This window comes from Lepidochelys olivacea (assembly GCF_965140295.1).
Source record: "Lepidochelys olivacea isolate rLepOli2 genome assembly, chromosome: 27".
In the NCBI taxonomy this organism is placed as follows: domain Eukaryota; kingdom Metazoa; phylum Chordata; order Testudines; family Cheloniidae; genus Lepidochelys; species Lepidochelys olivacea.
In genome coordinates, this window is record NC_140437.1 from 16,632,408 (window position 1) to 16,658,730 (window position 26,323).

General features: G+C 44.3%; 1 protein-coding gene across 2 annotated transcripts; it reads right to left on the bottom strand.

Moving 5' to 3' along the window:
- Nucleotides 1-172: 172 nt before the first annotated feature.
- Nucleotides 173-25,802, bottom strand: TOP2A (DNA topoisomerase II alpha). Of its 2 annotated transcripts, none has more exons than XM_084615888.1 (35): nucleotides 25,608-25,802; nucleotides 25,224-25,379; nucleotides 23,788-23,878; nucleotides 23,241-23,304; nucleotides 21,880-22,025; nucleotides 20,816-20,913; nucleotides 20,237-20,449; nucleotides 19,846-20,019; nucleotides 19,521-19,622; nucleotides 18,720-18,857; nucleotides 18,399-18,537; nucleotides 17,899-18,056; nucleotides 16,524-16,649; nucleotides 15,704-15,814; nucleotides 15,502-15,607; nucleotides 14,689-14,798; nucleotides 13,469-13,561; nucleotides 12,539-12,653; nucleotides 12,103-12,224; nucleotides 11,201-11,349; nucleotides 10,337-10,568; nucleotides 10,103-10,237; nucleotides 9,773-9,973; nucleotides 8,389-8,584; nucleotides 7,246-7,337; nucleotides 6,733-6,879; nucleotides 6,555-6,638; nucleotides 5,675-5,872; nucleotides 4,710-4,815; nucleotides 4,298-4,438; nucleotides 3,623-3,734; nucleotides 3,407-3,471; nucleotides 2,905-3,042; nucleotides 2,200-2,429; nucleotides 173-1,786 (listed from the first exon to the last, which is right to left on the bottom strand). In XM_084615888.1, exons 1-35 carry the CDS (start codon nucleotides 25,638-25,640, stop codon nucleotides 1,643-1,645), a joined length of 4,665 nt encoding a protein of 1,554 aa, XP_084472014.1. In that variant the 5' UTR covers nucleotides 25,641-25,802; the 3' UTR covers nucleotides 173-1,642. The 2 variants fall into 2 exon arrangements, with proteins under 2 accessions (XP_084472014.1, XP_084472013.1); XM_084615887.1 differs by having other exon boundaries at nucleotides 3,623-3,767; nucleotides 25,608-25,767.
- Between the last annotated feature and the right edge of the window lie 521 nt (nucleotides 25,803-26,323).

The window sequence follows — 26,323 nt, forward strand, 5'->3', positions numbered from 1 at the left end:
AAGGCACCAAATATTGGCAAGTGCCATTGACCCCATTTAGGCCTGTTGCCTAGAGGCAGTGGATGGGGTTGAGGCCTCTTCACTGGGGTGATTCAGTGTGTCCAAGCAGTAACACAGTTACCAGTGGGGACAATGCCTTCCTGAAACAAACATCAGCATTACTGAGCAAAACTGGGGTAAAAATCCTTTATTACAGAAATACAAAAATGGCCGTTAGAATGTCAGGACGTTACAAACACAGAAAATATTTACAGAGACAAACACTTGAGCAATCCCACTCAGCACCATGGAACTGGCTCTAGGAAAAACACATTGAACATCAGCCCTTCAAAGAAACAGTGGGCAAATCCTCCAGTGGATGCCTTTTCGGGGAAGAGGAACAAGACACACTTCCCAGCTCCTTCTGCGTGGGCACCTGGATTGCATAAACCCTGGCCACTAGATGTCTGTGGCAACTGGCTTCAAGCTGGTATCCTGGACAGCCCGACTCCAGGCACTCAGACCCCTGACGAGCTAATGGGTGGCGTGAACAGGCCTGACAGAGAACCTGCACTCACGTTGCTCAGCTGGGCACTGGAGAAGTTAGCAGGAAGCCCCTTGTCATCAGGACTAACTGAGGTGGCAGTCGGCTAATATCCCTACCTGGGACACAGGAACCTAATGGCCAGTCTGCCATGGGGGCACTGGAATGACCACCCTGCTTCTGACGTGTTCCTTTTCAATGGTAAGGATTTTCTTTGGCCGTAGCCAGTATTGAAGGCGTCTCCCCAGCCCCGCGCTCCCTCATCACCAACGCCCCCACTCCACCAAGGTCACTCGCTCCCTCAGCACCGGGCTCAAGCACTCAACAGGCATTTTAATATTGCAGTTTATTCCTGGGGACAAAGGGCTCTTACCCAAGAAGCGACTGCAGGGCTGAACACAATGGAGGCGGGAACACAGAGTGCGGATCGGGCACAGCCTGAGCCGCACACACCTTCGTCTCAGGGCAAGTTGCTCCAAATCGGACGTAAGCGTCACGGCTGAAAATTCTGAAGGTGGCAAAATGTTGGCCACCAAAAGAGCAAAGTGGAGCTTGGACGAAATGACAGATTGTGAAGGAGCGAGAAGAGTAAAACCAAGAAAACCTCCCTCTGACCAAGGGGTCTCGCCCCACTTTAGAGCTTGTATTTTTGAATCTCTTGTGGTTGTTTAGCCTAGAGACTTGCAGTAAAACATGTCTACAGCTTCTTTAAGACAATCAAAAGAGGAGAGAACATACGTGAAGTGGTAAGATATTTGGTGGGCTTAAAAGTCTGCTTCTGCACTAAAATGACCATGAAAGGCCAGGGAAATTAGCTCCTCCAGCTAACGGGCTATAGGATTCTCTGCCACTAATTGTACATGCTACTGCTGCTTGATTCTTGCTGGAGGGGGTTTTGTTCCAACACATGGAAATGGTATAACCCGGGGGGAAAACGAGATTGGCACTCACATGCAGCATCACATTTTGGGGCAAGCACTAATTATTCAGTAAAACCATTTCCTGGATCTGAGATCTGCAATTCTCTGGGGAGACTCGACAGCGCCTGCTGAGAGCTCCTCTCCAAGAACGAGTTTGTAGATCAATACGGTCAGCACTTTAAAATCTTCATATTAAAACTCAAAACATCTCCTCCTCGGACTCTTCCAGGTACTGAATGGGCTTTCGGGCACGCCCAGGCCTTGTGCAGGGAGCAGGCGCCACAGGGCTGTCCAAGTCGGATTCTAGGTCAATATGAAAGCTCTCGTCTTCCACCTTGGATTTCTGGGGGAGAAAGCAAACAGGTATGTAGCATCGGACACTTCTCTAGTCACTGGGCTAGAGCCAGGGCCAAGGAGTGCCAGAGCAAGTCGGATATACAAGGATGTGTTCTCAAACCGCCTAACGCTGCCCTTTGCTCCCCTGCTATCAGGGCTGGCACCCAGGCTCATGCCCGGGTTCAAAACAGCATTTTGGGATTGGTGCGGCTTAGCAGCATCCCAAATGCACCTGCTTTCCTCTGGCCACACACCCCAAGGCCAGCAGCAGGGAGAGGTCTGACACGGGGGCTCCTACAGCCTCCGTTCCACTAGAATGACTGAAGTTACACTTGTCGTGCCCCAGAATGAGCGCTTGCCGTCTTAAAAACAGGCGTGGTCAGGGACACCTCTGTGCCTGGTGCGGGGCAGAATACGAACCTTAACTGCAAATGACTTGGGAGGCTTTGACCCAAAATCTGAATCTGAATCCGAGTCTGAGCATGGCTTCCTTTTGGTGGTGGTTTTCTTCCCCTTGGCGGGGGCCGGCTTCCTACGCACTACTGTGTCAACACTGGAGTCCGAACTTCCTGCCTTGGCTGTTGCTGTCTTGGAGGATTTGGGTGCTGCCTTTTTCTTGGCTAGAATGTCCATGATGGAAGGCTGCGTATCTGAAACAGCAACAGCTGCAGTTAAGCCTTTGGGTTAGTTACTTGCTTCCTGCAAGTTTCATTTCCAGCAGAAATGTGGTGATGTCACACGCCACTGTTTCTCTGCCTGGTTCCCTCATGCACAGGACAGACATGGAGGGACCTCTATGAAGCCTTCTCTTTTCTTGCTTCCAAATTCAGATGCTCACCCTAAAAGCACGTGACCCGGGCTCTAGGCTCACATGCGTCATTAAGCAGAGATGGAAAGAGCACACAGTAATATGTCCAGAAATGGAATTTTTCCTTAAAAAGGACCGTGACTAAAAAGGCCCTTTGCCATAAACTCCAGATCCTTTTCAAAACTACTAAAAGCTCAAGTCAACACTCTGGCCTCTAAATGGCAAGTTAGAAACCATTGTTTCTAAATATATTAGTAACCAGTAATAAAAACCTTTAAATGATTTTCTGCAGCTCTGAAAGACTGAACTTCACCTACCCTTAGTGGCACTGGTGGTTTTCTTGCCCACAGCAGGTTTTCTGGGTGCAGCTTTTCCAGGCTTAGCAAGAGGGGCAGAGACAGAAGGAGCTGCAGAAGTTTGACTCAGATTTTCATAATCGGTGTCCTGGATTTGAACTCGAGTAAATAAAATCAACAGTGAATTCAACAGGCCAGGCTCTTACTATTTCAGTCTGATTGTAAATAGAAGATTGGAATGAGCTCATTTCTGATCAACTCTAACTGTAAGAACGAGATCCACTTTCAGTTCTGGCTTAATCATGAAGTCGATTTGATCTGTAGAGCCAGACTGGAATAAAAGCAGCTCCCTGAGGCCAGCTCTCCTAACTTCCTAATAACATCTCACAATAAGGAGATATTTCAATTTGTTATAACCTTTCTGCTTTGTCTGTATCGAAACACCATAGGGTGCCCACACACTTTAAACCAGTCTAGGGTATTAAGGCAAACCAAAGAGATCTCATTCAGGGCATATACTTACTAGAGATAGCACTTTGCACCTGCTGTGGTTTGGATTCTTCTTTAGCTTTCTTTTCACTGGTTTTCCTAGAACACAACCCCACGACACATTGCTGAACAGATGTATATTAAACAATTAATCCACAAAATAAAAATGTAGCTTCTTATCCAATATAAAACACTGAGTATAACCCAGCAAACCCCAGCTCTAAAGCACTGTATCCAGAAAGATCCTCACTTGGGGGCCCCTCTGGCCTTGGGAGCAGACTTCTCTGGTGAGTGTGCTTCTGGGACAACATCCTCTTCGCTGACCTCCTGAGACTGAGGAGTCCCGTCTGCATCAGTGAGATCTGAATCCGAATCCAAGGTGTAATTGGTTTTTACTAACAAAGTAAAAGAGATGCGATTCATTTGCTAACTGTACAATTCATCAGACCTCTTTAGTGGGTTTTATAGCATGTATCTCAATTATCTGTGTCATATTTTACCTACAACAGAAGGGATAAAATTGGCCATAAGAATCTTCCTAAATGTTGAAGGTTCTGCCTGTGAGAGAATCCAATGTAATGGGCACAGATCTGGGCTTGCTAACCAACAAAAGAGTTGATTTTATAAAATAGTTACGCTGCAGTTAAACAAAATAGCCACATTACTCGGGTTGCTCAGGATTACTACCCCTTCACTTTTGCCCCAGTGCACCAGAGGTGTGACAGACAGAGCTGCAATGTGTGACTGAATAATGGAATTAACTAGCTCTTGTGTGTAACACAATAAATGGTCAGCTTAAAAATTACTTCTTGCTGGGATCATCTGACTATGGGACCTCTATAATTGGTGTAGCCAAGCCTTAAGGATTCAAGTTCCATTTTACCCTTCATTAAGTGCCCATTTTGGTCCACGTGGCATTGCTCACCTGCTGTCTGGCGAATCGGCCTCTCTCTCGGAGGGGCCACCTCACTATCACACTCTGAATCAGATTCTGAGTCAGACCAGGGATTTCGTTTCTTCTCTTTCTTCACTGGCTTGAACGGCAGAGTGGACTGTTTCTTAGTACCTGAGAGTTGGATGCACACAGAGGTATCAACAAATCTACATGTGCACTCAGAAGTCCAAGTTAAAAACTTAACAGAATGGGCTCTGGCTTTAACACAGGAGACACATTCTGGTTGTGCCTCCAGCCAATGACCATTTTGCACATCCCTCACCTAATTCTTTTGAGCATACTGGTCCCAGATTCCACCTCCCATTCTCAGACATGCTCATACAACCAAATTTGGAACAGCCCTCGCTTTCCATTGAAGGGATTACATGTACAAAATGTTTACCTGGCTCAGTTTTAAATTTCTTTACTAATCTTTGTTTAAGATTTGCAGGTTTCTTATCTTCTGATGAGTTTCCTTCTTGATCCTCCTCAAGTTCCATTTTTTCAGTCTAAAGATACAAAGAGACATGAGAGCTCCGCCTGGTTCTTCCCCATTTAAAATGGCTGAATGCAGATAAAAAAGATTAGCATTTTTACTGGGATGAACTCGCAGTTTTAAATACCACATTACAGTACATGGAGCAATAAACTGCTCGTCTGGTTAGGAGCAGCCAAAGCAAATCAGGTGTGCTCATTCTTCAAAGCAGATGAGTTTGCTAAACAGCAAGAGTCAACCATTAAATACAAAACAAACATTGCCCTGCCCATCTGCCAGAGCTTTGCTGCCTTTTTATGTCCCAGTGGCATCCCGGGAAGGGTGTGGAAGGATGCAGAACTGAGCAGGGTGTGTTTAAAAACAGAGTGCAGGTTAACTGGAACATTTGTTTGAGGGAATAGGCTGTGTGGAAAGGAGTCATGAGATTAGCTTCAGGGCAAACAAAAGGTGAGGGATCATTTGTTTTTGTAAGTGGGGATTGGCTGAATTGTATAACTACAAGTAGCCATAGGAAAATGTCAAATCTGGTTTAAACTCTGCCCTGGACTCTAACATCCACAGCAATGATTCACTGAGTGACTAGAAATAATGTCACTGGAAACACAAATGCAAAAGGGGTGAACATGCCTGCAGCACTTGTCTCTTACAGGATTCCTATTCAGTGGACTACACCAGTTCAAACAAGTCTTCCAATGATTCCTGGGACAGGTTCTACTCTCTGCCCCTCTCTCCTTACCCCGAAACTCTGCACAGAAGCGTAGCAGGCTTCTGCTGTGCAGGGTCATGTTCACCTACCCAAAATTGCAATTTCACAGGAAAGGCTGGATGAAGAAGGATCCCAGCTAAGAGTCCTTTCAAGTGTTTTGTTTTACCTTTATTTTCTTTTTAGTCTTCTTTTCCGCATCTGCCTTCATCTCTGCAGTTACTCGAGGGATAACTCTTCTGCCATGTGGCGAGGGCATAACTTCAGCCAGTTGCAGCTTCTTCATCTTTAGTTTCCCCCCTTTCCCTTTGAGAGCTTTGCCAGCTCTCCCACCCAGCTCATCCTGTTTTTCTCTGGCTTCCACAGCCTGCAGAGGTGATTGTAAAAAACCACACCAAAACAGTGAGCTTAAGAAAAATATTCCTGTTCTACCAAGAAAAACAACCCTTTGCAGATACTCAGTGAATGACTAGACTCTAATGACTCGATGATGCATTTCCTATCATCTGATGACGTGAAGCTTCCACAGACTGCTACAGATTTGTCTATTTGCAAGGCACTATTTAAGCCAGAGCTGCAGTTCCGGTTACTACTCTGAGAATACAAGGAATTGGTAATAATGTACAGCAGAGCAACCAGAACTGAAATGGACAAAGGCCAGGTCAGTACAAAGCTGCACGTGTACTGCCTACAGTCTGACCACTCAGGCGCATCCTCCTGTCTGCAGTATCCTCTTTCAACAAGCTTTCTGCTCCAGGCCTTCCCTGACTACTTCATAGTTCTGGCTTTCCCTTACCTGTCCCAAAGTCCCATCCCATTGCCTTCCAACAGCCACTGTTCCTGGCTGGACTCTCTGCTGGTTCCAGCTCTTTGCCCCAGGGCAGGGACACCCTGTCTTACCCAGCAGAATGGATACAGGGGGGGGTTAACACCTCTGCTAGGGAGAGATCAGGCTCATATGGCACATTCAAGTTATATTCTTTAGGCTTCTGTGATGGAAACAACATAGATCAAGATCTTATAGCTGTCTGCACTGATCATCTACATACTTCAAGTTCTTCAATAAAGGCAGCCAGGTCTTCCTTCCACAGATCTGAGGGACTCTTGCGTTTTAGGTTTTCCAGCTCCGTTTCCTACAATGAGCCAATCAGAAAACATTAGTTGCTCATTTGAATTTAAACACTACTTCCCTTTCTAGCTTTGGAAGAACAGAACCAACCAGCATACTTTGTTATCTCTCTGTTTGCAGAGCTCATCTTTCTTCTCTTTAGTCAGGTACCAGAGGGGCATGTTTAGCAGGTAGTTGAAGTCTGGGCCGGAAGTTGCAGCAGATTCGTTATCCTGGTCATTGTCACTCTCTTCCTCTTCTGCACCCTACAGAGAGATTTAAATAGTCAACTTCTATAAGTAAGTTTACATAGAAAGAGGAGGACTGTGCTCTGAGACAACTTTCTCAGCTGAATCTAGACTATGGAACTCAGTGCCACAAGAAACAAGAATGAAAGGGGCCTCATCACTGTCAGAACAAAATACAAAACTTGTATTTGGTTTCGCTTTCTCTAAAAGGACCCCATGGACTAACACACCTGCTAGTTAAACCTATGTGCTAGAAAGGAAGAGCACATTAGTATCTGAAGACCTCCCAAGGATTTAAAAAACAAATGACAAGACTAAAGTGATGGGGCCAGTTCAGAAGCTAGACAGGTTGATTTGGAGAAAAGAAGTTGATGGAAAAGTTACCTTCTGCTGAGATTCTTTCCAGGCCTTCACAGGATCCGATTCATACCCTCTCTGGATAAGTACCTGAATTAACTCCTTCTTGGGCTTGTTTTCTGTAAACAGACATTTCCGTTAATGAAACCCTGACGTTTGTGTTTCACTGGCTTAGAGAATAGGAATTGCATTTACCGTTTACTGACCCATGAAATCGTAATGTTGGGAAAGATCCTGGGCCAGCACCGATGGCACAGATAAGAGTCAAAGACTAGCTCGACATGATTATAACAACTCAGCATCCCACAGGGCTCTACAGAATAGTCTCTCCATCTCTACTGCAAACGTCACCACAAAGTAATATGTGAAATGAGCCTGTAGCTGTACTAAAATGTAGAGCCCTGGCTGATCATGAAGAGTTGTCAGGCCACCAAGTTGCTACAATGCTTGTTAAGAGCACCTGCCTGAGCACTTTGCATATTTGTATTCGGTGCATTTCAGGGGAGGAGAAAATCATTTAACAAGGTTGGTTCTAGATACAAACTATGAAGCATTGCTCCTTAGGAAAATATATCTATGTACATCTTCAGTGGATTTGGTTACATGCACACACTAAAGTACATCCTTTTGGATAGAGGTGGCAAAGAGTTTTGGGAGACCAGAAGAGCTGTTTTCTGTTCCTAGCTCATGATTCTCCCAAATGCTGTTGCATCTCCCCAGGATTCCAAATGTAAGTCCAGTCAGAACATAACACTGAACTTCAACCTGGAAATACAGGGAAAAAAACTTGGGCTCAAGAATCATCCACTCCGACTAGAAACAGAAAAGCAAATATTACCACTTCCACTCACGCTCAATTTTAGCCCAACTAGGTCAGAAGTTGGTGGGCTGTTTTTGCTAAACAATTGCTGGAAAATCTTTCAACCTCTGAACAGAATAAACAATCCAAAAGTTATGTAACATCCTATTTTGAGTAATGTGTACTGGAATCCTCTGCTCAGTAAGACTAAGCAGACTGAAGCGGCTTCCTGTGGCATTTCATCAAAAAGGGAGGATCGCTCTGGCATGAGTTATTAAAGGCAAGTTGAATAGATAAGAGACCACAGGAGAGCAACTGGCTTTAAAAAGGACATTTGATTAGAACGCAAAGCCACCACAGAGACTACATACCGATCACTATTATGCCCTCAATTTTCTCCAGGATGAAGCGAGCCTGGTTGTTGAGTTTTGCAGACTCTGCACCCAGCATTCCTGTAAGCCACTCTTTTCTCAAACTATAATACTGGAGTCGGAGGTCAAAGAATTCTCTGAGAATATCCAGAGGAGTCTCATACTTCTTGAGAAAGCCTACAGGGTCAAAGAGAACCTGGGGCAGAGAACAAAGCCTTAGTTATAACTGCAAGAAGATGACATTCAAAACTACTGAATTCCCACAATGCTGAGGTGCACATTTGTCTTATAATTAACATAGCAAAATCAAAACATCTGTCATTTTACAAAGTACTCCAGCTTGCACGCATGCCTATCAGGGATGACCTAGGTATACTTAATCCTGCCTCACTGTCGGGGATAGACTAGACCCAGTGGTTTTCAAACTGCGGGACGTGACCCAGTAATGGGTCGTGGAATGTAAGACAAGTGGGTTGCGACGGCTCTCGTCAGTACCGCCGACCAGGCTGTTAAAAGTTCCCTCGGCAGTGCTGCCTGGCTAAGGCAGGCTAGTTCCTACCTGTTCTGACACCACACTGCACTCCGGAAGCAGCCAGGAGCAGGTCTGGCTGCTAGCTGGGGGGGCCATGGGGCTCCGCACACTGCCCCTGCTCCGAGCACTGGTTCAGCCAATGAGAGCTGGGAGAGCCCTCACCCCAACCCTCTGCCCCAGTCCTGAGCCCCTCCCACACCCCAAACCCCTCATCCCCAGCTCCACTGGGTCGTGGGCATCAACAATTTTCTTCAACTGGGTCGCCAGAAAATAATAAGTTTTAAAACCACTGGACTAGATGACCTTTGAGGTCCCTCTCAGCCCAACTTTTCTATGATTCTGTGTAAGCCACTATACCAGGAGAGGAAGTTTTAGGATTTCAAAGCTCCTAGAAAAAATATTACAGGCCCATGGGGCTGTTTGAAAGTTAAAACTTTGCCCTTTGGGATCTAACTGTTACATCATAACATTGCATTGTCACCCCCATCATGTAATGCTAATGTCAGTGTTGGCATTGTTACAGTATGGGGGTGTCCAGTGGATTATGGTAGGATCACCTCTAGTAGGAGGACCAAATCCACACCACCTTATGCTGCCCCAGATATCCCAGGGCACACCCTGACTTTCCAAAGATATTTATAGAATGGCACTTTAAGATAGCAACATAAAGGCAAAGTAGAACAATGAAGTGACTTGGTTCCATCCGGGAGGATATTTTTGCTGTCAGCAGTCTCTTTCCTGTCATCATTCAAAAATGCTACAAGCATTTGAGACTAAAATTTGATTTTTCAGTTATACTCCTTTCAATCAGAGACTGCGTGTGACAACCTGTTTGCAGAGAGCTGCACGTACCATGGAGTTGCAGGTGAGATTTGTTTGGAGTTTGAAGACCTTATGCAGCCCCGCTGCCTCTGCCTCAGCCAGTTTTTGTTCACTCATCTTCACTATAAACTTGACCGTGGTGTCTGTGTGATATTCTCTGTAGTCCGATATCAGTGGGGGAGTCTTCTCGGTGCCATTCAACATGGGCTCCAACACCTGCTCCTTATAGGTCTGAGGAAAGAATTAAAGCAAGTCAACTCTACGCTCTCCCAGGCAGCAAAGCTGGGAACAGCAGCCACCCCCCTTTTTGGTTCTTTGGGACAAAAGATACTTTCCGGGGGACAATTCAGCATTTCATACCTGTGTCCATGTTCTGACTGGAAGCTCTGAGATCTCAATGGTTGTCGAATCCAGGATGGACACTTCCCCATTTATCAGGTATTGATTTGGTCCCAGTTCATCTATTGTACCCTTGAAGTTCTTGTAACTAGGAAGCTAAATAGTAAAGAACATTGGGTTCAGCTTATACTTTGATAAATGCGCCAATATTTGGGGGAGAATCCCAAAACTGAGCTGTAATTGATTTCCACTTACCATTGGCAAGGGCTCTTCTCCATCCATCAGGAGGCGAATATTATTCACTACTTCTCGGATATCAAAGTTGGGGATCCTAGAGGACCAGCCAGTGCCAATACCTTCTGCTCCGTTAATCAGTACCAGAGGAATGATAGGCATATACCACTCTGGCTCTACGCGCTGGTTGTCGTCATACAGGAACCTCAGAATACTGTCATCCGTTGCAGGGAAAATCAACCGTGCCAATGAGCTAGAAAGGACGAGAGGATTTGGGCCTAAATTCTTGTGTTTAGGATATAGAAACGACCAAACAAGCAATCCCAGAACCTCAGGCCAAATGTCAAAGATCTGTACAAAATTCAGAAGTTCTGGGAAGATTTCATGTTCCACAGGATACCTTGTGTCAATGCAACCATCATGTATGACCTCAAGGAACACATTTACAACAGTGTAACAGAAGGTGCTACAGGGTCAGAGAGAAAACGGCACCTCCACAAGGACACTAAGCTTAACTCTACAAGCACAGCCTCATTTCTTAACTGCTCCTCAGTTCTTGTTCCTCTCTTGTACCTCCCTGCTCCCAACCCTGTTTCATCTCACTCCTTTCTCCTCTCTGTGAAAGCAATAGCAGAGTGCAACTGATCTGAATCCAAAGAAGTGTGAATCCAAAGAAGTCTCACTTGGATGTTGACACATAACAAAAGGGATAGTAGTAAAAGCAGGAAGTGTTAAGGGTAGCAAGAATAGGCCCTGATGTCAGAGCTAAAAAAGGGATGTCTTCTGATCATTAATGTCTCTCATTCTAGGTGCTTGCTGTCCAATCTTCAAATGCAGCCATCTAAGTCACGCCAAATGCTAATCTGACAAGCCAATACTACTGACCTGAGCATTGTGAAGATGTATCGAGGGCTGGCAGAGTCTTTTCCACCATGCAGCCTGGTACCGAACTGACCAATGGGCTGTAGCAGGTTGAGGTTATTGCTTCCCACAAAGTTCTGAGCCAAATTAATAATGGTCATCATCAGTGATGCCTGCAATGAAAACATAAATTGAAACCGTAGAGTGCAAAATTCCTTTTGGAAAGGACAGAGTCGCATGATCAAGTCATGCAAAGCACAGGGAAAGGCAGGACTAGCATGGAAGGTCAGCATGGCAGAGTCAAGCCAATAAGAATGGAAACTGATGAAACAAGATATCTGATTCCCACTATCAAAACTTAAATCTCAGATCCTTAGGAACAGACATTCCTTTATTCTGTCCCAAGTTGAGAAGGCAGAGAAAACTTGCAGGATTGTCCTGCAACATCTATCAAAACCCCTCACCCGTTCTAGGAAGGCCTGTTTAATCCCCACCCTGCCCAACAGGAAAGCAGGATGGACATCCTCCTCTGTGGCTAGCTCCAGTACACCTCGCCACTGATCGACTGCAAGGCACTAAGGCTGAAATTTTCAAAGCCACCTAGGGGATTTCAGTGCCCAATTCCCATTCCCATTTAGTGAGAATTAGTTTTTTCAAACATGCCTCTCAGCCTACAGGTATCACGTTTACAACACACTTGGTTGTCATTAGCCCAGTTTATGGAGGCAGCACCTGACTGAATACCCAAGCAGGGTAAGCTGATCCAACAACGTAGGGTTAAATTCAGAGTCTAATGCACAAAAACCAGGCAAACTGACTTGTATCCATTCTGTTTGGGAGTTTTACCTCCACTATTTCCCCCTAGGAGTTTCTTGAGTATGGAGTCAAGAATTTTCCCCTCAATATTGTGCAGGATAGGTTCTTACCTCACCATGATGGTAGGAGGACATCTCAGCTACAGAACCAGCCAACTGAGCAACCTTCACTTCCCGTTTGTCATTTCGTTTGAAACACGTGAACAGAACCTTCCTTTGACCTGGTTTCAGACCTTTATTGGGAAAATGACATTTGCCTTAGTGATCAGTACAATACTGTGCACTTACAATGCCTTTCAGCTGAGGCCTCCCAAGTTATTTATGCACTTCCCCCGCCCCAAGAGGTGGGCATTAGTCAGACTAAGACTTACCCATGGATATAAAAGAATCAGCTGCAGATCTGAGACCAGAACCCAGAACTCCAGACTCTCAGTCCCAAACTCAAGCCAACAGACTATATATTGCTTCCCTGATAGTCATGCAAGTATTCAAATACTAAGTTCTTGGCAGAACATACTAAAAACCCTACCATCTAGGAGTAACTTACCATCAACCAGGGACGGAATGGATCTCTCATTATCGGAGTTTGAGAACAGGACCAGCTCTTTGTGAATGAAGTCATTGTATGTCAGATAACTAGTGGATTTCCCATATACAAAATCCTAAGGACAAAAAAAGATTTAACATTGCATTAGAGCAGTGGTTCCTAAACTTGGGACGCCCCTTGTTCAAGGAAAGCCCCTGGTGGCCGGGCTGGTTTGTTTACCTGCCGCGTCCGCAGGTTTGGCCGATCATGGCTCCCACTGGCCGCGGTTCGCCTCTGCAGGCCAATGGGGGCTGTGGGAAGCAGCGCAGGCCGAGGGATGTACCGGCCACCACTTCCCGCAGCCCCCATTGGCCCGGAGCACCGAACTGCGGCCAGTGGGAGCCATGATCGGCCAAACCTGCGGACGGGGCAGGTAACCAACCAGCCCGGCCCACCAGGGGCTCTTTCTGAACAAGCGACATCCCAAGTTTTGGAAACACTGCCTTAAAGAGCTCGTACCCACATCCTCTGTCATAGTAAGATGGCCTTGCTCCAACGAAAGTCTGTTTTATATAGCTAGTTGAATCCAACTGTAGTGCTGCCATTTTCAAATGCTTCCTGCCATCACTATAAAAATGAAATTCCACTTCCCACAATCCAGTTTAATTTACCACTTCTCTATTTAGAAAGCTATTCCCAGGGTAAGCGTTCTGCATCCAATCAACTTAATCACTGGTCAGTTGACATTGAGTTTACACAAACCAGCTGAGAGGAGTGGGCAGGAAGATGCTGCTCTGTCGCATTCTGCAAACATCCCAGTAATCTCCTATTGGCCGGCTCCATGAACCTATATTACACACTGTTCTAATATACCAAAATGAAACTGCACTCAGTCCTGGGGAAAGGGAAAGACAGGAAACTGCGTTCCTCAACGTATTTAAAACCATTCACCTCTGGCAGACCATGTAGCTTCCGTTGTCTTCTGCCTTCCATGAAATTAGTCAGCCATTCCTTCCGTTCCTCGATCTTCTTCTTGCTAAAGGCCTGTAAATTCACAAAATGAAAAGAGTCAAGTTTAAGACCATTTCTACTGGGCGTCCCCGCAGGGGACTACTCTTATCAATGAAAGCAGTATGCAGGAGAGCCTGAACCAGAAGAACAAAGCCCAACACTTGCTAAACAGGCTGGCTTAACAGCATAGTAAATGCAATAACTTACTCTTAGTCATAGCTAAAGCTGAAGGCAGAAATAATAAGACATAAAATATCATATTGCCTCTATAAATCCATGGTATGCCTACATCTTGAATACCGTGTGCAGAGCTGATCATCCCATTTCAAAAAAAATATACTGGAAAAGGTACAGAAAAAGGCAACAAAAATGATTAGGGATATGGAACAGCTGCCATGTGAGAAGAGATTAATAAGACGAACTTTTCAGCTTGGCAAAAAGACTACTAACGGGATATGATCGAGGTCTATAAAATCATGACTGGTGTGAAGCAAGTTAACAAGGAAGTGTTATTTACTCCTCATAACACATGAACTAAGGGTCACCAAATGAAATGAATAGGCAGCAGGTTTAAAAGAAACAAAAGGAAGTATTTGTTCACACAACACACAGTCACAGCCTGTGGAACTCGTTGCCAGAAGATGTCGTGAAGGCCAAGACACTAACAAGGTTCAAAAAAGAACTAGATAAATTGTATGTTTTGGAACGGCTTGCTTCATGGTATTGGGTAGGATATCAGAAGTATGCTTGAGCATCAGCACCCAATTAAAATGAGGCATATTCAGAGTTCTGGTGAACTATTGTTTCAGTGAAGCTGCAGAATCCCATCTGACAGTAACGTATTAAAAAGGCCAGGGATTGGGTAGAAAGATCCTAAAGGAATATTTACTACTATGGCTGAAACCGTCAATGGGGCTCGAATGATTAGTTTCTCACGAGCTACATTTAAAAGTCTTTAGTAAAACAGTGCTCTCGGCCCTGAGATCTGCGGACAGATGAGATTCTACTGGTTGGACCTGAACTGTAGCCCGGAAACAAAGATACTTTGTCTCATGCGCAAAGGCCTCAGACCATGTTAACAGAAAACAACACAGCACACTAAGTAACAGAATACTAAAAGTAGTAACAAGTCAGTAATTCATTCAGGTATTCCTAGTTACCAGGGTGATCGCAGCATCATCTTCTGGGCCAGAATACTTGAAGCCAATTCGATGTCTTGCCATATCTGCAAAGTACTCTTTAGCCTCTTTTGAGGTGCTGGTACCCAAACCTGCAGAGCCAATATCAGTGAGTCAAAATAACATCTTGCACAATTTAAGCTACAGTTTGAAGAAATATTTCAGCAAGTCTAACTTCCGTGGTATATCCTGTAAACTTTTGATGACATGCTGCAAAGATGCCTTTATGAAAACAAACTACCTTTAAAATGCAAGGTACTTGTGCACAAATGCAAGGTATCATGAAATCCAAGAGTTAAGCGGAAGGTCACCCGCAGAAAAGTTATACATTCAGTCTACCAATGACCTCCACAAATGCCAAAAGCTAGTATTTCAGGCTGACGCTAATTTCTGATCAGCCAGCTGTGTTCTGCACCAGGCAACTGGCATGAAAAGATTCTGGAATCAGAATTCAGCGTGCACTGCCATCAGTACAGAGCCGAAGGAAACAGAGCTCACTGGCTCTGCACTGTGGACAGCCAGAATAAATCCAGTGAACTAAGCAGATAGGGCTGACCCCTGGAGAATGGCTACCTGCAGGATCATGGCTGCATTTGGAGAGATGTTTTTCTGAACAAACAGACTAAGTGACACCCCATTTAACATGGGTTTTTAGGCGCTCGCCTTTGCACATCTCCAAAGTGGTTTATTGTGCTATCTTAGAACATGTATATTTCACTCATGTATCTATTTATCTGTTAATGAGAGAGCTCTTACTTGGCCTCCAAGCACCACCACACAGGGTTTATAACAAACCTTTGTAGTACTTGGTTTTCCAGGATTTGTGATTTGGAGTATTGTTTTTCCACTCTTCAAACTCAGGGATGCTGTAGAATGAAAACTCCTCCTTGTTTTTTGAAACCTAGAGGGAATGAAAATTATAATCGTGAAACCACATGGAGCTCCAGACTAACACTTTCCTCTACTTGTTTAGATTACGATCTATGAAGCATTTTACCTTTATGATGGGAGTAATAAATTCCTCCAGAAAACGATGCCTTAGAAGAGATGGCCAGTTGTGATGGATGAAGTTAATCAACAAGCCTTTGATATGGGAACCATCTTGATCCTGAAACAGTTTTTTCAGAAGGCAGATTTTAACCAGAAGCCTGCAGGAAAGCAACTGCTCCTCAGCTTAGCAATATAGGATCCAATCCTCGGGAGATGTTTAACACCCTCAACTCCCATTGAATCTCAGCACTTCCCGGGATCCAGCTCATGGAAACCAACCTGTGTGACTATTTGGAAAACAGACTATGATCTCCAGAGTTTAGCATGGAACTTAACCAAGAAACGGAGAAAATGCTGGAAGACCATTCTTGGCCACAGAGTGCAGTGAGCTATAGCTCACGAAAGCTCATGCTCAAATAAATTGGTTAGTCTCTAAGGTGCCACAAGTCCTCCTTTTCTTTTTGCAGATACAGACTAACAGGGCTGCTCCTCTGAAACCTGTCAGAGTGCATCCAGGGGCTAGTCTCTTTCCAGACTTCCCAATCTGCCTGGCACAGAGTTCAGCACTACAGAGCAGCAGCAGAGGGTGGAAATACTTCCCACTGCTTTATTTTGTTTCATGTTATGAGAAGAAAGTATGATAGCCCCAGTACGAAGTGGAAACTGTTAAGAGAGTGTGATAAGAACACATGGATAACCAGAGTCAGGTAAAACAGTGCTAATAGGAGCAATGCAGATCCACCCTGCTTTATCTGCTAGCCATATTTTCTCTTGTAATTTAGTAATTTTTCTGATTTTAGGAATATTGGTCTTTAAGTGAACCTAACCTGATCTGTCATAATCATAATTTTTCCATAACGAAGGGTCTTCAGCGATTCTTGATCGTCATAGTTCTTCTTATACTGCAAACCCACAATCTTGATGATATTGTTGATTTCAGCATTTTCCATTATCTGAAAAAAGATTACACCGGACAAGGACTTATTTTCCAGAACACACATGGTAGTTCACGGGACACCATCACAGGGCCTAATAACATCAGCCACACTATCAGAGGCTCATTCACTTGTACATCTACCAATGTGATATATGCCATCATGTGCCAGCAATGCCCCTCTGCCATGTACATTGGGCAAACTGGACAGTCTCTACGTAAAAGAATAAATGGACACAAATCAGATGTCAAGAATTATAACATTCATAAACCAGTCGGAGAACACTTCAATCTCTCTGGTCACTCGATTTCTGACCCCAAAGTGACTATCCTTCAACAAAAAAACTTTGAAAACAGATTCCAACGAGAGACTGCTGAACTGGAATTAATTTGCAAATTGGATACAATTAACTTAGGCTTGAATAGAGACTGGGAATGGCTGATACATTATAAAAAGTAACCTATTTCCCATTGTTTATTCCTCCCCCCTTCCCCCCCCCACTGTTCCTCAGAACGTTCTTGTTAAACCCTGGATTTGTGCTGGAAATGGCCCACCTTGATTATCATACACATTGTAAGGAGAGTGATCACTTTAGATAAACTATTACCAGCAGGAGAGTGGGGTGGGGGGGAGAGAAAACCTTTTGTAGTGATAAACACCCATTTTTTCATGGTCTGTGTGTATAAAAACATCTTCTGTATTTTCCACAATATGCATTCGATGAAGTGAGCTGTAGCTCACGAAAGCTTATGCTCAAATAAATTGGTTAATCTCTAAGGTGCCACAAGTACTCTTTCTTTTTGCGAATACTAATACGGCTGTTACTCTGAAACATGGTAGTTCATGTAATTCAGAAAAACAAAGGAAAAGGCTCTGGGTCAGGCAGGCCCTGCTGATTGTGCTTTGTTTTCTCATTGAGTCTCTTTCCTCTGTTTTGAAATGTACTATTGTTCAAACTGATGTCTAGCACTTAAATTACTCTAAGACATTTCAAACAGATTTCACACTCCATATCACAGCTACTATCCTTCAGGCAAAGCACTAGATAGGACTCACTTTCTAAATCTGTCAATGCTGCTCCTTAATCAGCAAGACAGGCTGATGGTGAGAATAGCCTCAAATATTTATTTAAGATGCCATTACTATAGTTACATTACACTAGGTTTCCAACTAGAGTGGAATAGTCTCAGCTCAGAGCATATTTCACTACACTTAAAGCATGCCATGTCTTTCGGAAGTAGTTGTTTCCAAAGGCATTCCCACTAACCTGTTTATGAGAGGCTTCTCGTACGTTGAGCATTTTTCCACGAAGGGGGAATACTCCGTATCGGTCTCTCCCAACCACTCCCAGACCAGAAACAGCCAGTGTTTTGGCTGAGTCGCCTTCTGTCAGGATAAGTGTACAGTCTGTGGAATTCTTACTACCTAGAAAAGCAATTCATTTCTCATCAACATCTTGATTAAAAAAGTCAGCTCAGAATTTATACACTCTTAGGAAACGTGCTATCTGTGGAATGAGTAATTTTAACATGCACATTGATTTACTTGGACAGCAGTTGGCACTTGTTGCCAAAAAGTCAATAATTTCGAGAAGAGAAAATTTAATATAAACTATATTTCACACAATTTTTCTGTTCTCAGTTTAAATAATTTCCTGTAGATGACATGACTGGATAGGAAACGTTTTTTCTCGTTTGTTTGAGATAAAGACTTTGCTACTGTGCTTGAATGAAATGACTGTGCTTAGAAATGGTCTAAAACATTTACCAGCATCATTGGCATCATCCAGTTTAGGAATTCCCTTAATCCTGGTGTGTTTCACAGCTGAGCACTTCTTATTCAGCTGGATCTGAGCTTTAAACTTTACCCAGTTTAGAATACTTTCCACAATACCACAGCTGACTGCCTGCAATACAGAAGAGCCAATTGTGGAAGTTGTCTTAACCATGACATGATATGTTAAATTATATTCTTTTCACTGATTTAACTGAAATTAGTTCACAGGTACTATATTCACTACATTTAATTTAAGAGGCAATTTCACAGGTGCCTCTAGCTAGCATGTAATTGCTGCACCTCCATACTTACACCTTTGATGAATTTTTCACTCAGTTTGCAAGTTGATCCAAAGTTCTTTGCCTGCAGAGTCATATTTTCCTTAGTCTGAGAGTCAAAGGTTGGGTTCTCAATCAAGGAGTTCACAAAAACCCACATGTGGTTCTTCACCTGTAATTAAATTTAACAGTCATGACAAACCCATACAAACGCATCTCATTCTACTAGCGTCGCTCCCAGCTGCTTCCTGATACCTGTCTGCCAGCATCACACACTGTCTGCTCAACTACCAATCAGTAAAGGTTTTTTTTTTTAAAAAATGTTACTAGATGTCTAGGATTGAACGGAATTAAAGGGCATTTTCACAGCAGTACCAATTAAGATTCGAGTAGTTGAGACGGCCAGTGAACACTTATGATCGATTTTATATTTGTTAGGATTGTCAAGAAAATCATGGGCTGTTTTGCTAAACAGATATCTCCAAGCAAGTCATTTTCCTAGTGCAGTTCAATTCTAAGTGGGCACACTAAAACTGAAATACATTGTATATACTGTGCACCCTAGACTGCCCTAAACACATTCTTGTGTTCTGACTCCAGAGGGTGTCAGCCAAAGCTATTTTTCCCAGGTGCTGAATAAAGAGCAGATAGTTCACTAAAACTGGAAACTGAGACTTCTTTATTTAATGCACTTTACCTGCAGTATTTCCTAACTTAGTTAAAAAAAAGCTGGGTTTATCAAATAAATGTAACAAACAGTATCCTACAGATTGTTGTTTCAGTTCACAGTAGCACTGCGGTTTGTTTTTCCACCATGCAAATCGTGAGATTGTACCTGAAATGGCTTTACTCCAACCCCACCTTTGTTCTTCTTCTTCACAACTTCAATGAGTTTATTTACAATCTGGTCAGCTACATAGTCAACATGCCTGCCACCCTAGAGAGAAAGGACCAAACATGAGCTCAAGCTTCAGGGAAAGGGTGAGACTATTTTGTATGTTTTAGTCACCAGCCATATGCATTGCAATTACATATAGCCTTTGCATATTAGGCAAATTAATGATTTTTCACTGATTATATACATGAAAAATGCCAAGATAAACAACACAATTAGTAACAAACCCCACCATTAGCTAGTCTAAATGTGGTTAAAAAGTTACCTTTGTGGTGGCGATGCTGTTGACAAAGCTAACTTGCTGGAAGCCTTTTTCACTTAAAGTTAAACACACTTCCCAGCGATTATTTGCCTCCTCATGGATAACTTTAAGTGCATTACCAGTTTCATCTACCTTGTCCTTCACGTAGAGGTCCACATAACTACGGAATCCTTTCACCTGCAGAGATAAATGCAGGCAGCTTGTTGACAACAGGTTCATATGAATGCTTATTAGTTCAAATGCTCCTGCTCAGAGTACACAGAAGAGTCACCCGTGAACTCCACTCCCACACTGCATAATATTTTTTAAGTTTTTGCATTATCTAGGCACAAATCTCACAGCTTACGTGGAAGGGAAACATATAGGAATTAATGCTTTTGAAATAGTCACTCACGGGCAGTCTCTTTCCGTTTAGGAAGACTTTGACATCTTTCGTGCACCCAGCAATATCATACGCTCTTCGAGACATCAGTGCCACAATGTCCTTGTCCAGACTTGTCATTTTAAACTTAGACAGATCAGGTTGAAAAGTGATACAAGTATAATCTTCTCCATCAAAGTATTTCAGTTTCATTTCACCAGCCTTTCCCATATTGTCCGTCCAGGTCTGGGGAGGAGAACTTTGATAAGATGCAAATTTCAAATACATGAGTAGATAGCTGAATTTTTTAAAACGTAGGTAGAATTTATTACTAAGCTTAACAATTTAGGGAAAATTTGTTTTTTTCTGGTCCCTTTATTCTTACTCTAATAGCTGATTTGGGATTTTCAGACAATACTTAATTAAATTTACAGGTCAGTACAGTGGCTGACTGTAGGCCAAATTTACCCCAGTTGTGACACTTGGATCTAAATAATATAAATTGCACCCGCATATTATGGGAGCAAATTGAAGGCAAGCATTCAAAAATCTACTCCTCTAAAATTACACCCTACTGAAATAAGCAACTGAAGCAATGCAGATCATTCATACCTGCTTAAACAGTTTCTTGTACTCACGACACGCAGTTTCCACTGTAAATTTGGTACTGAATATGTTGCACAATTTGGCCCCATAACCATTTCGACCACCTGGAATTATAAAGCAATCATCCTTGTGTTATGTTACTTTTTATGATAAACCCTTTAAAAAGTGTAGAGTATTTTAATAGGAATTCGGTCACTTTGGTATGACCAAAATGTGGGATAAAACACAAAGCTGCCCTGTGCGCCTGGTATGTAATCTTAAAGCCATGTTTCATTGGAATATTGATCCTTCACAGGGATTTGGCCCTTTTCTGCATCACAGTACATTATCTGCTGGAAAGTGGGGTACTGGATGCTTCCTTTAATGTAGCTCTGGAGCTCAATTTTTAGTACTGCTCATAGGCAGCAGGTCTCTGATAAATTTGGAGCTCCTCCATTTCTACATTAGCAAGAAGGTGGAGCACTCTACTGTAGTGGTTTTCAACCTTTTTTCATTTGTGGACCCCTAAAACATCAAATGGAGGTGTGGACTCCTTTGGAAATCTTAGACAGTCTCGAGACCCCCAGAGGTCCATGCACCACAGGCTGAAAACCATTGCTCTATTCAAATTATTTTTGAATGTTGTCTGAAAGGAGTTTCCCACTCTTCTTCCTTCAATTTTTTTTTTTATCCTCCTTTCTACCCTGTCTCTACTGAGGAGAGAGAAATCCACTGCTTTCTGGGCAGCAGAAGTGATAACGACAACGATGCTGTGTTTTAGAGCTCTTGCTCCAGAAGAGAAGTGGCTCTGCTCACTGGAAGAGTGTCTTCTATAATTGAACATTCAGAACCCTCTGAAAAGGACTCCCAGCAGAAACTGAGTTTGTGGTTCAGTGACACTTGAAAAGGACTTGTGAGTTTCACTGTTGCTCAGAACAAGCAGCAGATAACTAAATCTGGATAGCTTTTGCTCCTCTGCTGCCAACTCTTGTTCACTCACACTTGGGTAGTTCAGTGAACGCACTTAGGCTGATTAGGCTGCACAAAAATATTTTCACGGCTAATATATGGAATTTCTGACAATCTCCTACCTGTGACTTTCTTTTCATCATCATCATAATTGCTGGAGGTTAATAGCTGCCCAAAGATAAGAGCAGGTACATAGACCTTCTCCACTTTATGTTCTACAACAGGAATACCTTTCCCATTGTTCCATACACTGATTGTATTATTCTCCCTGGAAAGAAAAATGTTTTCCTGTAAAAGTGAAATTGACTGAACTGTGTTACTTGTGGAATGAAAAATGTCATATGAAGCCTTACAAATCCCTTTGGTAGATAATTTGTTCATAAGGGGCTCTAAAACAAAGAGCTCTTTATTTGCCATAGTTATATACCACTCCCTGTTCTTAGATGTTTGAAATAAACTCATTATTTCAATGACAGGCAAACACCAAGCTTTGGATTCTAGTAGTGCAGATTGGTCAGTCATTTTTAAAAGGCTGTTTTAAAATGCTCTTTCAAGGCAATACTAACACAGGTCAGATTTCTGGGCCCAAGTCAGTTGGCAACATACATTTAAATTCTCTTGATTTACAGCTACTGCTTTTACTTTACTAAAAAGTCTTAGCAAAATTGTCAAATGCCTTAAGGCCTAAAACCTTAAACTTTTATCTCATGTGAAATATTCTTTGGATTCAAAATATCTAATCTATATTTTTAATCACATCTGCCCCTGAGGGAAAAAAAGCCACCATTTTGGCAGAAGCAAAGTTTCTGTTCAGCAGCTGCAGAAACAGTCGGCAGAGGGAGCACAAGTCAACTAAATCCCCATTGTCTCAGAGATGTGCAGACACAGTTGATGACATTAAACATGCCAAATATTTGTGCTCTGTGAGAAAAAGGTGTGTGTGTGGGAAATAAATTGAAAAGGGCAAAATAGGTAGAGAATAAAGAATAAAAGCAGAGAATTGACCTGAAATCACCACTTTGTGGGAGAACCAGATTAGGGAAAACACAAGCTTTCACAGTTGGTTGATATTTGATGAGCTGGGGAGTTACATTTGTCTAAGTTGGGTGAGATACAACAGTGTTTCTCAATCTTTTTTATACCAGGGACTGGCTTGCTGCCTTCCTAAACTGCGTCAGGGAGATCTCAGGGACGAGCGCTGGTCAGACCAGTCATTGAGAAACAATGGGCTACAACATATAGCTCTCTTTGTTTATGCCACTCTAATAGAACAGCATCAGAAGGAGAAAATCCTTGCGTCCCAGAATGCTGAGCTACTTTCCCCATATTCCACTGAATGCATCCGATGAAGTGAGCTGTAGCTCACGAAAGCTTATGCTCATATAAATTTTAGTCTCTAAGGTGCAACAAGTACTCCTTTTCTTTTTGTCCATATTGGCACCTGAGGAGATGGGAAACCATTGAAAAATGAAATCAGACTTACGGATCAATTGTAATTTTAATGCAGGACATGTTTTTATCCCTCTGCTTGTTGTCTGCAGCATTGACTAAAATGGAGAAAGGATTGTAAATTTACCAAATTACATTCTCAGATGAGACACTTAAATTTGAGTTGCTTATAACAAAATTAAACTCGGAGTATTCAAGAGAACAAATACACAAATTCAGGAAGAGAGGCTGCTGAGAATCATCTGGGGCTTCACAGATTTTCCATGTTAAAGAGGCAGTTTTCAGTTGAGTCACACTAAGAGTACAAAGTGAATTTCTTTCAAAGGACACCTTTCAAGACCTCAGAATTTAGAAACACTATCTTAAATTACCATCATACATTACACTCATTTTTACCCAACACAATTATATTATTTATCAAACTATTCAATGGATATTATTTGATCAACCACAGAGCTGGTCGAATGATGCAAAAGTTACGAAAATGTTGGTTAGAGATTCTTAGTGAACACATAGAGAATCCACAATTTGTTTTCAGTGGAATAAATTGCTAGCAACCGAACTGTCATCTCTCAACTTACCTAGGATTTCATCAAAGATTTTATACAACCCAGGCACAAAACTCACATCTCTGCAGCTGAGGCCCTCGTCTTCATCATAAACCCACATTTGCTGAAAATAAAGTTAAGAAACACTGTCTTTAGATTTACCATGATTTCCTGATCTGCTATTTATATACCAAAACCACATTGCTCGCCAACTGTGTTTAAAATGTTAATGATTTTCCATTTATGTCTAGGAATTAAGTACCACTGAACAGGCTCTATTTAGTACTGTGATTTCTTTCTAATGTATAGCAACATGACTATGCAAGCAAGCTACATGCATCGATCAGCTGAGATCAGTACTAAAAGACCAGGGAAAACATGCCATTCAAGTTAAACAAAGCGGTCTGAAGCGAGCACTATTTGCCCATTTCCAGTCATACTCACTAACCCATGTAAGAGCTTTATGGTTTATAGACCAGGGGAGTGTGTGGGCAGGGAGAGCGGGGGATGCGTATTTGGGGCGCGCCATAGATATAGAGTCCTGCACTTAGGATGGAAGAATCCAATGCACCGCTACAGACTAGGGACTGAATGGCTAGGCAGCAGTTCTGCAGAAAAGGACCTAGGGGTTACACTGGATGAGAAGCTGGATGTGAGTCAACAGTGTGCCCTTGTTACCAAGAAGGCCAATGGCATTTTGGGATGTATAAGTAGGGGAACTGCCAGCAGATTGAGGGACGTGATCATTCTCCTCTATTCGACACTGGTGCGGCCTCATCTGGAGTACTGTGTCCAATTTTGGGCCCCACACAACAAGAAGGATGTGGAAAAACTGGAAAGAGTCCAGTGGAGGGCAGCAAAAATGATTAGGGGACTGGAACACATGACTGATGAGGAGAGGCTGAGGGAACTGGGATTGTTTAGTCTGCAGAAGAGAAGAATGAGGGGGGATTTGATAGCTGTTTTCAGCTACCTGAAAGGGGGTTCCAAAGAGGATGGAGCTAGGCTGTTCTCAGTGGTGGCAGACGACAGAAGGAGGAGTAATGGTCTCAAGTTGCAGTGGGGGAGGTTTAGGTTGGATATTAGGAAACACTATTTCACTAGGAGGGTGGTGAAACATTGGAATGGGTTACCTAGGGAGGAGGCAGAATTTCCATTTTTTAGAGGTTTTTAAGGTCAGGCTTGAGAAAGCCCCGGCTGGGATGATTTAGTTGGGGATGGGTCCTGCTTCGAGCAGGGGGTGGGAGGAGATGACCTCCTGCGTCCCTTCCAGCCCCGATATTCTAGGAGTCTGTGATCCTGCGTGGGGCTGCCCCAGGCCTGCACCGAACCCCAGGGGCCAGGCGCTGCAGGGAGGCAGCACAAAGAGGCCCTCAGTCACTCCAGGGTTGCCAGTCCCAGCGGGGAGCAGGATCTCCTGGTAGGTACATCCCGGTGAAGCGGGCCAGGCCTGGGCCTGTCCTTGTTACCTGGGTGACAAACTCCACGGAGCCGATGTAGGTGTCGGGCCGGAGCAGGATATGCTCCAGCTGGGTTTTCTTCTGGTAGATTCTTTCCACCGACAGCCGCTTCTTCGCCGCCGCCTCCTTCTTCCCTTTGCCGACTTTGGGGTTCTCGTCCAGGGGCTGGTTGGGGCCAGAGAGAAACCCCCCGAGTTAGCCAGGGCCAGAGACCCGAGCCCGCTGCAGCTGGGACCGCAACGGGCCCGATGCGCCGGGCCCCGGGGGCGTGCGACGGTGAGCGCGGGGGGGGGGGGTGAGGGGGGGCCGGGGGGGGCGCTGAAGGGATCCCGGAGGGAGGGGGTGTTGGGGGGAGTGTCCCGGGGGGAGGGGCGCGAGGCTTCCCCGACCCACCCTCAGCGGCGACAGGGACTGGTCCAGCTCCATGGCGGGGACTCCGGGGGGCGAAGACTTGGCTGCGGTCCCGGTTCGGTGTCGTGGGTGGCGGTCCCGGCTCGATCGGTCCCGATCCGCCTCAGTCCCGGTGTCCGGGGCGGGTGTGGGGGGGGTCCCGGCTCGATCGGTCCCGATCCGCCTCAGTCCCGGTGTCCGGGGCGGGTGGGGGGGGGGGTCCCGGCTCGATCGGTCCCGATCCGCCTCAGTCCCGGTGTCCGGGGCGGGTGGGGGTGGGGGGGGGTCCCGGCTCGATCGGTCCCGCGCGCTCTGTCCGAGGTTCCGTTAACGTCTGAGCCCTTCAAACCTCCGTCCAACCCGCCCAAAGCCCTCGGCCAATCACAGCTCGCTGAGCTCCGGCCCTTCCCACCAATCGCCGCTCGGACTGCGTGCAAGCCGTGGGCGGGGAGCGGCCACCATCCACCAATCACAGGACGCCGGCCCGCTCAAACCAGCCATTCACACGCCGAGGAAGCCGGAGGGAGGCGCGGAAGGTTTTCAAACTTCACCAATCGGCTGGGACAGCCGGGTGACTGGCAAGCGGTTGAACCAATAACAACGAAGCAGGAGGAGGGCTAGGCCTCCGGCCACAGAGGCATGGGGAGGTCAAAGGTCAGGCTCAACCTTTGACCTCCCCATGAGCTCCCACGTGGCATAAGCGGGGGCACATGGAGTTA

Excerpts from the sequence above, each read along its gene's own strand:
- TOP2A (XM_084615887.1), bottom strand. The coding sequence starts at position 25,640 with ATGGAGCTGGACCAGTCCCTGTCGCCGCTGAGG. Across the intron at positions 9,974-10,102 it reads CAGTCAGAACATGGACACAG|ACCTATAAGGAGCAGGTGTT; the intron begins GTATGAAATGCT and ends TTCTTTCCTCAG. Across the intron at positions 5,873-6,554 it reads CCTTTATTGAAGAACTTGAA|GCTGTGGAAGCCAGAGAAAA; the intron begins GTATGTAGATGA and ends TCACCTCTGCAG.